Source organism: Neopelma chrysocephalum, unplaced genomic scaffold (genome assembly GCF_003984885.1).
Source record: "Neopelma chrysocephalum unplaced genomic scaffold, ASM398488v2 Primary Assembly neopelma1_100, whole genome shotgun sequence".
Classification (NCBI taxonomy): Eukaryota; Metazoa; Chordata; class Aves; order Passeriformes; family Pipridae; genus Neopelma; species Neopelma chrysocephalum.
This window is the reverse complement of record NW_020897763.1, coordinates 4,276,344-4,288,229: the sequence shown is the minus strand read 5'-3', so window position 1 is coordinate 4,288,229 and position 11,886 is coordinate 4,276,344. Positions and strand designations below refer to the sequence as shown.

At 55.9% G+C, this 11,886-nt stretch overlaps 1 protein-coding gene across 1 annotated transcript; it reads left to right on the top strand.

Moving 5' to 3' along the window:
• The first annotated feature begins 4,533 nt into the window (after positions 1–4,533).
• Positions 4,534–8,752, top strand: TULP1 (tubby like protein 1). The gene is made up of 10 exons (XM_027695274.1): positions 4,534–4,629; positions 4,881–4,985; positions 5,094–5,228; positions 5,420–5,511; positions 5,756–5,932; positions 6,304–6,416; positions 6,892–7,000; positions 7,206–7,304; positions 7,596–7,767; positions 8,619–8,752. The coding sequence occupies exons 2-10, from the start codon at positions 4,940–4,942 to the stop codon at positions 8,750–8,752; spliced, it is 1,077 nt and encodes a 358-aa protein (XP_027551075.1). The 5' UTR covers positions 4,534–4,629; positions 4,881–4,939.
• The last annotated feature ends 3,134 nt before the right edge of the window (positions 8,753–11,886 follow it).

The following is an 11,886-nucleotide window of genomic DNA, read 5'->3' as shown; positions in this document are numbered from 1 at the left end:
TGGAGATGTCCCAGCAATTAAGAAATTATTGGTGTCTCCAAAGTCTGATACTGCTGCCCCTTTTTATCAGTGCTGTCATTCACTGGAGAGCCAGTGAAGGGCCAGAATGCTGTGCTTTGAAAAGTCCTGACTAGGGGATGCTCTTTGGGGGTCTGCTGCTCCAGCTGCTCATCCTCATATCGGGTTTTCCACCACCCTGGGATGTCCTAGAGCCAGCAAAGCATCCCTGGGGGCGCTGCTCAGGGAAGCTGCTGTGAGACCCAGGGTCTCTGCAAAACATTTTTTTTTCTTTTTTTTCTTGCAGGCAGGGCAAAAAAGTCCTTTGGGGGCAGCCCAAGCCACATTTTCCATAGGAAACAATCCCTACCAAAAGAAACCCAACTCACTTTGCGGTTTCCGGGCTTGCTTCCCGTTTTCAAGGAGATTTTTGATGTATTTTAGCTTGGTGTTTTTCTATCCCTTGCAAAAGAAATTAAACTTATGTGGGCGATATGATGTGGTTTAGAGATTAAAGGGAAACCAGGAGGATATTGTACGGAGGCATCAGAAGTTTGCAGTGCTGGTGGGTCTCGGTGTGCGGTGCTCAAATGCCATCTAGTGGCACCGGGCACGGCGTGGCGGGGGTTTTGGGGTGACTGTGGTGGGCGGGGCAAGGCCAGGGGTCCGGTGGGGACACTTGGCTTGTCTGGCTTTGCAACCGAACAGCATCTGCGGGGGCCTTTGAGAGGGAATATTAAGAACAAAATATTAAGTGGCATAATAACCAGGTGAGGTGTGAGCTGTAGGGCGTGAATCCCATAACTCAAAGAGACCCGGGGACATGGACAGGGGTCGAAGGAAAGTGGTGGTCCGTATGGAAACCCTTAGCACTGCCTGGAGCCAGGGATGTTGCCTCCCCCTGCATGGGCTTTCCACGCACAGCTCACACAAAACAGTCCAAATCCTGCTATTCTCTCACCAAGAAGACTTTTTGGGTGAAAAAAAAAAAAAAGAATATCCAGGGAGGATAACCCCAAATACAGTCAGACAGCATTCCTCTGCCCACACCAGACTGAGTGAGTGGCTCTGCTGTGTTGAGGACCCCACCCAGCAAGGGAGGAGCTGTGCACCCCCTACATTCCTGCAGAGCCCCCTTTTCCTGTGATTACTACCCTGCCAGCTGCTCTCCCAGCAAGCCTGGCTGACAGCCCCTGAAATCCTATTAAGTGAGTTTCAGGAGAAATAAAGTTAATCATCTCCTTCACCTCCTCTTACTCTTACTCCTCCTCCTCCTTCTCCTTCTCCTCCTTCTCCTCCTCCTCCTCCTCCTCCTCCCACCCCCACCACAAAGGCTTGTGGAGGTGGCTGAGCCAATGCTGTAAGAGCACTCAGACTATTGTAGCTGTGACTGGCCCCATCGATCTGGTCCTGGGGTGGTAGGGGCTGCAGCACCAGAAGGTCAGCAACTGGTGCCAGGGAGGAGGGAAGGGAGTTGGGCAGGACAGAGGAAGCGATGCCGTTGCAGACGGAGATCCTGCGCGAGGTCTGGGCTGCGGACAGGTGAGTGCCATGGGGCAGAATGTGACCTGTGGGGTGGATGATGTGCTGGCTGTCCCCACCAGACTCCCATCTCCTCCAGTGCCTTTTTCTCCTATTTTCAATTTAAATGCAATTTAATGAACAGTTTTATCAGAGTCTTTTTGCTTCAGGGGTTGGTGTGATGATGCTCATTGACTTACAGAGAGGAAAAGCGTTTGTTAGAGGGGGATCCCCAAATTAACCTTCTTGCTGTCACCCTTGGCCAAGTCAGAGCCTGTCCTGTGCTCCCTGCTAGGAAGGATGATGTTGGACAAGCTTGACCCAGTCGAGACAGGGGAAAATGCTTCTGGAACCACATGAAAGGCTGACCTTTCCCCCTTCACCAAAAATTGGGGCAGTCTCATGCCCCCCAAGGTCTGTGGAGGTCTGAAAGCCCTCACCGCTTTGCTTTCTGTGCCCCACAGTCCCAGCGAGGAGCCAGGGAGCCCACAGCAGCAGAAGCCCAAACAGGTGAGAAAAAATCCTTCCCTTCCATCCCACGTGCTACCATTCCCTGCTGTGGGCTGTCCTCAAGGGCTGGGGTCATCAGAGACCCTGAAACCCTGGAGCCCCACATCGAGGCCGACTAGGGGCTGGATGGGCTCTCTATTGGGGTGCTGCAGCCTAGGAGGGCACGAGGTTTTTGGGAACCCTCTTCAGAGCAGGTGGGTAGAGAAAATCCCACAGCCCTCCCTTCTCCTTTGTGCATCCTTCTGAACCCCCTTTCCATCACTTTGAAGCACCCCATGTGGCGGTTTCCTAGTTCCTAGTTAACACTTTAATTAAGCCCCTCAGTTAAGCTGTCAGCTGTGACTCACTTTCCTCAGGCTGTGACCCTGAAAGCCAAATCCCCTTCTTGCATTTCGGCACAGCCCTCACGTACCACCCGGCCTTGGAGGGGTCTCAGCAGCAATTTCATCCACCACCCAATTTAATCAGCAGCCCCTCCTTGAAGGACTTCATTAAGTAACGAGTGGCTGTCCTCCCTGCAGCTGCTTAAGGGATTAGGGGATGTGAAAGAGCTTTTCAGTGTGAGCTGCTGACATGGAAGAAAACAGCTGGTTCCCAGCTTCACCGTGGGACTCCCAGCTCCCCCTCCCCAAATTTGCAGTACTGGGATCCCACTGGGATCTGTCTGGATCACACCTTTTGCAAAACACCTTCACCCACCGCCCTGGAGCATCTGGGAGGAACACAATCCCTATGAGGGGAAAGATGCTCTCTTAGGTAGTGGAAGCTCTAGAGCATCTGGATTTGCTTAGATCGTCTTCTGAGGGCCCTGAACTGACACCCACTCCCCAAATACCTCCTTTCCAGAGCCAAGTGCTGACCCACATGCTCCGTATTTGGTAAATCAGGGTTATTTATAGCCCCAGCTAACCGGGATTAGGTATGCTGTGTCTAATCCTCCTGCTTCCTTGCTCCTGCTGACCTCCATCCCAGCAAGGCCCTGCAGCTCCTTTTGCGGGGGTGAGAGATGGAGGTGAGGAGCAAAGCTGTCTGCCCTTCCTCGTGTACCCTGTCCCAGCTCAGGTACCCAGAGTGCCCAGACTGGTTCTCAGCCAGGGTCCCTGTGGCACAGTGTGGCTTGTTCCTCTGTGCTGACACAGTCCATGGTGTCAGGGCAGTGCCAGCATCATTTGTCAACCCCTTGTCTCTGGGGCTGGCACATGGCTGCCTCTCCCAGGGTGGATGCTCTTCTGTCTGTCTGTTAACAGTCCTTTCTGTTTTTGTTCCTCTGCCTTCCCTGGGGGGGTTGCCCCATGGTAAGTCACTCATTTGAAAGTGTGCGTCCCTACCCCACAGCGGGTCCTTGCTTCCATGCTGGGCCAGGGAAAAGCACAGCTGTACTTCCGAAAGGGAGCTGGTGCTGTATGAGCAGGGGTTGCCTTGCAAAGGGAAAAGGGGTTTAAGGCCATCACCACCTCTGCAGCACCATCTGTGGGGGCAGAAACTGAAGAAAAAGAGGCAGGAACCTGGGCTGGAGCCTGAGGCCAAGCCAAGGCGGCTGCGGGTGAAGAAGCCGGGTGAGGCAGGGGCTGTCGAGGAGCCACATGCCCCAGCACAGGGTGAGCACAGATCACCACAGCTCCCATAGAAATGGGGGGACACACTGCCCACCCACCCCCTCCCCCCCCAACCTGCCGTGGCCCCATCCTGCACCTGCCGTTCTCTCCATCACGGGCATCTCTTGAAATGTGCAGGGGTGAAGAAGCTGAGGAAGAAAAAGGAGGAGAAGGGAGAGGAGGAAAGCGACAAGGATCCCTATTCCAAATTCACCAGGGAGCCTCGGAAGAAGAAGGAAAATCCAGCACCTCGCTCCAATGTGGCCAAGGGCCCCAAGAAGCAGCAAGGTGTGGGGACAGCACCCAGCTCTCTGCAGGCACTCGCTCATGGCACCTCATGTCCCCATGCACCATGTCCCACCAGAGCCATTGATGCTCCCGGTGTCTGCTGGGCCTCTGCACATCCCTGGCAGAGCTTTTTGGCCAAAACCCAGCTACAGACCTGGGAGGAATGGGAATGTGTCAGGGGACCTGCACTCATGGCCTTGTCTGGGGAGCTGGGACCGGGGGGAGGTGGGGGGTGACGCACTCCCTGGGATTGTGGCAGTTGGCGGCTGGCCAGTGCCACCAGACCCCCAGCCACCTTCCTGCGGGAAAAGATCGGGCTTGACCCCCCCCCGCACCGGGGCCGCAGCCGCGAGAGGGCGCTGGGACCGCGCCGGCACCGCCCGGCACCGGCCGCGTCCCGCGCTGGACACCGCGGACGGGACGGGACGGGACCCACAGCCCCGCACCCCGGCTGGGACAGGATGAGTGTCCATCCCGGCCGGTGTTGTCGCAAGAGGATCCGTCCTCGCAAACCACGAGGCTGGGGGTCCCCGCTACAAGAGGAACATTGCGTTGCTTATGCTGTGGTGTCACCTCTGGGCAGAGCTGGCTGAGGATGAGGAGGACGAGGAAGAGGAAGAAGAGGCGGAGAATAAAGACCCGCCAAAAAAGCTCAAAAAGAAGCTTCCTAAAGAACCCCCCTCAGGAGAGAGCCGGGAGAAGAAGCTGAAGCCGAAGGGTGAGTGTCCAGGGGTAGGGACGACCTAAGCCCAGCTCTGTCATCACTTGCATCTGTCCTTGCTGGGATGAGGGAACTGCCTGCATCCTGTTCCTATCACTGTCCCGGGAGGCTCAGGGTGCTGCGGAGCAATAGCCCCCTCCCCATTCAATCTACCCCCAGCCCAGCCCTTCCTGCTACCTCCACCCTGCCGCCTCCCTGTCCCCATCACTGCCTGTTCCAGCTGCTCATCAGCTCCTCTGTCCCACCAGGAGACAAGAGTGACTCTGACAGCAAAGCCAAATCTGCCAAAAGCACCAAGAAGGAGCAAATGTCCGTGTTTCAGGTGAAGAAGGAGAAGAAAAGCAAGAAGAAAGGTATAGGGTGAGCAGGAGGGGGAGGTATCCAGTCCTGCTGCCCCACAGCATCACCCCGAGCCAACAGCACCCGGTGTTGCATGACCGTTTCCCCCATGTCCCTCACAGTCACCACCAGCAGTGATGAGGAGGATGATTCTGACTCCAGCACCAAACCCATCAGGTCAGAGAAGAAGAAAAACCCGGCGTCCCTCTTCCAGACTGGTGGGGACCCCCCCAAGGAGAAAAAATCCAAAAAGAAAGGTGAGAGTCCAGCACCAGTGATGGAGGGTGGTATGTGCTGGAGGGGCTTCTGGGAGTGCAGGTGAGCTTGGTTGTGAAGGATGGGGGCTACAATTAATGGTGTTGGCATGTGTCTATGCCAAGCTTGATTTTGGGGCTCAGCAGAGTCAGGATCTTCCTCCTTCTGTGCCCCTCACTGTTCCTGCCTGCAGTTCCTCCCAAAGGGGCTGAGAGTGAGGAGGAGACCCTGGAAACCCTGCAGAAAAACTCCAACAAGAAGGGGAAAGCAAAGAAATCAAAGAAGGTACAAAGGACCCCTCAGAGCCATGGGGGTCCCCTTGGGGTGGGGGGGGAAGAGCAGCTCTTCCATCCAGGGTAAGTTGGGAGGCTGCAGCATCCCCCAGCAAGACCCACTGCAGCACCATCTCCAGAGCCATCAGTTGCAGGGCCACAGCCCAGGGGGGATTGGAAACAAGGAGCAATTAGCTGGGAAAGGAGGGGGGCTTTCAGCAGGTTTGACTTTGGGGTCACCATCCCCTCTTGTGAAGCAGCTGAAGGAGGAGAGGCCCCCATCTCCGGTCATTGAGGTGGACAACCTGGAGGAGTTCGTGCTGCAGCCGGCGCCGCAGGGGGTGACCATCAAGTGCCGGGTGACACGGGACAAGAAGGGGATGGACCGGGGGCTTTACCCCACCTATTACCTTCATTTGGATAATGACAAGAAGGTTAGTTAGGGTGAGGGCATGGAGACTCATGGGGCTCTGCGTCCATCCTGGGGAGCACTCCTAGGGTTCTGGGGGGATGCTCGCCTGTACCCCACTGTGGTGGTGGGTTCTGGATGGGGCTGCTTCCCTCTCCTGCAATTCCTCTTGGGAAATGCCCTACGTTGATGGTACCTGGGATGATGAGAGCCATGCTGATGCTGGGCTGGGCTCAGCCCCTCTCACCCTATGGCACAGCCAGTGTTTTGGGGATCATCTTCACTCCATGACTTGCTCAAGGTCATGGCAGTGACCTGTTGGGGAGTGAGCCAGGGACAGCAGTGTCGATGGCAGTGACAATGTCTGATCCTCATGTGGTCCAACCGCTCTACCAGGTGTTCCTCCTCGCTGGGAGGAAGCGTAAGAAGAGCAAAACCTCCAACTACCTCATCTCCATCGACCCCACTGACCTGTCACGGGGGGGAGAGAACTTCATCGGGAAGCTGAGGTAGGACCAGAGGTGGCACCCCATTCCTGCAGCACCCTGTTCCCACCCATGGATTACTGGTTGCTCCAAGCAATGGCTGGGTCAGACAGGAGGCTAAATTCAGCATTTCCCACTGCTGGGTCTGACCTGAGGAGTGGCAGGGGGCTGAGAGGGGAAAACAGGCTTGTTTGGTTCCTCCCAGCAGACAGGTCATGGCTAGAAAAGGTGCCCAGCAAGTCCCAGCCCACTGCATCACCAGCAGCCACACAGCAGTGCTGGGGGATCCCTGTAGTGGCAACACCCGGTAACACCCTGATTTAAGGGTGCCTTGAACCACAGCAAATGACTAAAGAGTGGGAAGGACGGCACTGGCTGGGGGCTGCATCAGGGGTTTGCAGCTAGACCAAAGCAAAGGCAGTGCCTGGAGAGGGTTCACAGAGGGGCTGTGGCGGACTCAGTGGCATCAGCCATGACCATCTCTCACCCTTGGCTGCAGATCCAACCTGATGGGTACGAGGTTCACAGTGTTCGACAATGGTGCAAATCCCGACAGAGCCAATGCTGACTGGTCCAATGTGCGGCAGGAGCTTTCAGCCGTGGTCTACGTAAGCAGCAGCCTGGAAAACCCCCCTGGACCTCCTGGGCAGGCAGTGAGGGGGTCCCAACCTGCACCCCTTCACTGGGTGCTGCCCCAGGGGAGTTGCAGGGACGTGGGATGAGCTGGAGCCATCCCTGAGTCCTTGTTCAGCCCCCATGAGTGGCTGCAGCCCGTGGTGGTTGCTGGTTTTAGAGACGGGGTTTCTCTTGCAGGAAACCAATGTTTTAGGCTTCAAAGGTCCCCGGAAGATGACAGTCATCATCCCTGGGATGAATGCTGATGGTGAGAGGGTGCCCATCCGTCCCCGAAATGTAAGTCAGGGGCCAGGCTGGGCAAAACTCCTTGGGGGCTGGGTTTGCTGGGAATCACCTTGGATTTTACCAGTTTGGAGCATGGAGAGGCTTTTGGGTGTCCCTGAAATTCAAGGCACTTACCTGGGAGGTGGGAGACACAGTGTCTACAGTACGTTTTTCTCTGTGACAGATCCCATTTCCATGTGGGTACTGCTACAGAGCATCCCCCCCCAGGCACACCACAGAGGGTGGCAGGGCTCTGGGGGAAGTCACCCTAACCTTGCTCTCCCTGCTCTTGCCCCTCCCCAGGATAATGACGGCCTCCTGATGCGATGGCAGAACAGAAACATGGACAATGTAATTGAGCTGCACAACAAGGCACCAGTGTGGAACGACGAGACCCAATCCTATGTCCTCAACTTCCACGGCCGGGTCACCCATGCCTCTGTCAAAAATTTCCAGATTGTTCATGACAGCGACCGTAAGCTGGGAAGGGGGCAGGATGGGATGAGGGGATGGGGTGGGGAAGCACTACCTCATAAACTGGCCCCAGCACCCCCTTATTTTGCCGAGGTTTAGTTTTTTCATGCTTTGGGGTCCTGCCTGCCTTTGCTGGAGCTGGGATGAAGCCGGACAGGGAGATCAGCATCGTGCAGAAGCTGCCCTCGGGCCCCAGCACTGGCAGAGGCAGCGTGCAGGGCTCCTGTTGCCACAGAGATTAGAGCAAGGACAGATCCTGCGGGGTGCTGAGCCCCCGATCACACTACAGCCACCCACTCAGCCCAGAACACCCCAGAGCTTTAGCTCCAGCATGCACCCCACATCGCCAGTGGGCTCAGCCCAAGCTGGACTGTACCTTGGGGACAGTCCCTCAGGGGTGGCAGCAGCTCTGTCTGGATGTGGCCACTTGTCACCTGTCTGGTACAGTCAGAAGCTCTCAGCCTCCGGGGTGTTGGGTTACTAGACAGAAAGAAACCTCTTGAGGGCCCCTGGTTATTTTTACAGATTTCCTGTCACCCCCCCCTCCAGTAGCAGCAGTCCCACAGTCAGGGGATGGGAGTGTGGTCCCTGTCCCTTGGGGGGCTGTGACTCCCAGGGAGGGGGTGCTGAAGGGATAGGGGGTGCCGTGGTCCTTGTGCTGGACTGTGCAATGGGAAAATGATGCTTTTTGATAACACGTGCTGCAGTATGGTGCAGCCAGTGTGGGAGTCGCAGGCAGAGCTCGGGGCTGGGGGTGGGCAGCTTCTCTCAGATGCTGCTGCATGGGTGCCCTGGGAAAAGGCAGGATGGGTGCACAGGTGACATTCCAGTTGCTCGCCCTCTTTCCCACAGCCGACTACATCGTGATGCAGTTTGGGCGTGTGGCGGATGATGCCTTCACCATGGACTACAACTACCCTCTCTGTGCCGTGCAGGCCTTTGCCATCGCCCTCTCCAGCTTCGACGGGAAGCTGGCCTGCGAGTAGCGCCTGCACTGGGCCTGCTGGGACCACTGGGACCACCCGCCAGTGCCCAGCGGATGCTCCTTCATCCCTGTCCTGTTCCGTTCCCTGTGTTTCCACCTTCTGCCCAGTGCATGGTCGCAGTCACAGTTGCTCCTGGGGTGGTTCACAGAGCATGATGCTTGCCAAGCACCATGGGATGCTCATCCAGCCACAGCCACCCTCTCCGAGCAAATTCAGGACAGATCACTGGTCTGGGGTGATGGCAGAGTCAGGCCTGAGGTATATTTAGCAGATGAGGCTGACTGTGAGCCCTATCTCATCCCTTTGAGATGTTTCTTGGACTCGGATCCTGGAAACTCATCCCCCATTTATTTTTTTTTTTTAGATTCTGATTTGTATTTTTATGCTCAGTCCCCCAGTGAGAGGGGGTAGGTGGTCTCCTTGCTCTGTGTTTCTGCATCCCTCTGTGAGTCTGCACAGAGCCCACATGCAGATGGGGCTCCCAGCTAGAGACCCCCATCCTGGCTTGATGCCCACTGGGCGCAAAGCCCCTCTTTTGCTCCATTTTGTCCTGGTGTGAGTGGATGGCCAGTGCCCATGGTGTCTTTTCACCTACTGGGTCTCACCCTGCTGCCCAGAAACTGTTGGGGATTTGGGTCCCTGAGAAGCAGCCTGGCACCCAGAGCACTGACAACCCATGGGCACGTGCTGAGGGATGGTGGTGCCAGTGGAGGAGGGCCAGCAGCCACGTGAGGCAGAGCTGGCATTGCTGGCAGGGGGCCCAGCTGGGTCAGTTCTCCAGGAGGGACCTGGAAGAGAAAACTGAGGGTGCACCAGGAAGCAATGGAGTGACTCATGAGGTGTGGTGTGGTGCTGAGTCACGCTTAGCACCCAGACAGGCCCTGCCAAACCCCCTGTGCCTCTACCACTCACTGCCCCTTCACTCTGCAACATCCCTCCAGACTCCACACATCCTGGGTGTCCCCACTGCTGCAACTGGCCCCACTGGTGCTCCCTGTTCACGGGGAGGTGGTGGCCAGAAGGTGCCACTCCCTGTCTCGGACTGGTGGGGTATCATGGGGAGCTGCAGGGAGACAGTGAGAAGGGGAGATGCTGGAGAGGGGTTACCTCAGTGGGAGCAGATCAGCCCATGCTCCTATTGCATTACAATCGCACCTTTATGGAGTGAGGATTTGGCTTCAAAGACAGTCCCAAACCCGATTAATTCAGGGATAAGAAATATGCCAAGGTCCCCTGAAACACCATCCTTAACTCCCTGAGCTGTTTCTCTTACCTGCTTAGCTAATGCACTGACCCCAGGACAATATGGGCTTCCTTTCTCAGGACACATATAGGTTGTTTCCCCATTCTGGAGGTGATCTGAGCCCCTCAAGTTATTGCATCTGAGAGGTACCTGGAGCAGTCAGGCTGAGGATGAGACAGATGTAATTGTGCAAGAGGGATGCTCGTCCTCACTGGACAGTGTTGCAACTCTGACATGGCCCGAATCTGTCTCTGCGTGGAGCAGACAGATGACAGTGACAGTGGGACTACAAGCTGCCGCTGAACCAGTGCCGAACATCTTGCTCCGGTAGCTTTGCAGATGAGAGTGAAAATTTTCCCACCAGCTGCATGAATCCGGGCTCCATCATTCATCAGCAGATGCTCATGGCAGGGGCAGAGGGAGGTGGACAGCTTGGGGACAAGGGGCTGGCGTGGGACGTTGTCCATTACCCGTGCAGCGAGATCAGAGACCGTCTTGTGAGCTAAAGAGAGAACCAGCCACAGCAGTTCAGGGGCAGCATCCCTCGCGAGGTACGGCCAGCAAATGTGGGGAAAGCAAGAGCTTTCTGCCCAAATCCAGCCAGGAACTCAACATCTGTTTGAAAGCTCAGCTGATGGTTGAGCTAACACTCGTCCCTGTTTCCTCCAGTGGAAGCAGAAAAGAAGCAGCAGGATGAGAGAGAGGGGTTTGGGCTCCCCAAGTTCTGGCTGGAGCACAAGCTGCTGTTATCCCAGCCGTTTCCCAGGATGATTCTCCCTCCCCTCACCCAAAAAGTCTCCGTTTTGCCCGTTGTTGCTTGCAAACCCCTCAGGTTTCCTGGCCTGTAGCCTAAGCAGAGCAAAATATCTGCCTCGAGTGTCCAACACAATGTCACCCCGTCTCAGAGCCGTCACTGCATCAGTCGCCCACCCCAAATCCCTTAGACAAACCCTCTAATGCAAACCAACTGCGGCACAAGAAACAAATGAAAACAATTTTAGAGGGCGATGGATATTCGGGCCCTTTGTTTGCGCTGGCTGTTAACACCAGAGGAGAGGAGGGATGGAAGCAGTTGAAATGTGTATCTACTTTGGCCGGCGGAAAGTGTGACGGATGCGCCAGAAGACCAATGGCTGAGGATGCTGGGGTGTGCGTGGGTGTGAAAGGAATGCTCGCTGCAAGAAAAGAGAAAAAAAAAGAGAAGAAAGAGCCTTATCAATGGTGTTTGAGCCCAAAGTGTGTGTCTTCCTTGGAGACAGGATTTTCTCAATCCCCAGGGATGATATTTTCCCTGCATGAGACTTTGAGGCTTCTGAAGCTTCATTTTAGGGTGCTGGTGTTAGGCTGGTGCTACAGGGATGGCCAGAGGCAACTGTCATCAGCTCCTCAAGGGAACCTCCTGGGGAAAGCATTTTATTTTTGCAGAGATGCTTATAAGGCAAAGGGAAGGAAAAAAAATAAGGCCCTACTTCGATGCTGAGCACGTGTCCCCGTCAGGACCAGTGTTGCTGTGGTGCCAGCAGCTCTCTCAGGTAGTGGTTGCTGGCATCCCCATCCCATGCTCATGAGCGGAAAGATGCTGGTCTAGAGCTGATCAGGAAGATGGATGTGGGAGGTTCTTCTCCAGTCGCTTGCTACTCCCTCTTCCCCAGACCTCTGGGGCTCAGTGGGCTCCATACACCCAGCCCTGAGTAAAGGCTTAGCCCCTGCACTCTTTTGGGGGCTGACAGATATTTTCCAGAAGGCAAATGCCCCATAGGGCAGGCAACTGAAAAGGGAAAGGGTTGGTGCATCCCAGCGAGTGCGGGAGGGGAGGCCAGCACTGAGAAACTCCTCATCCAGCAATGGAAGGGCTGGAGCTGTTTGGTTCCCAGCAAGTTGCCTAGCAAAG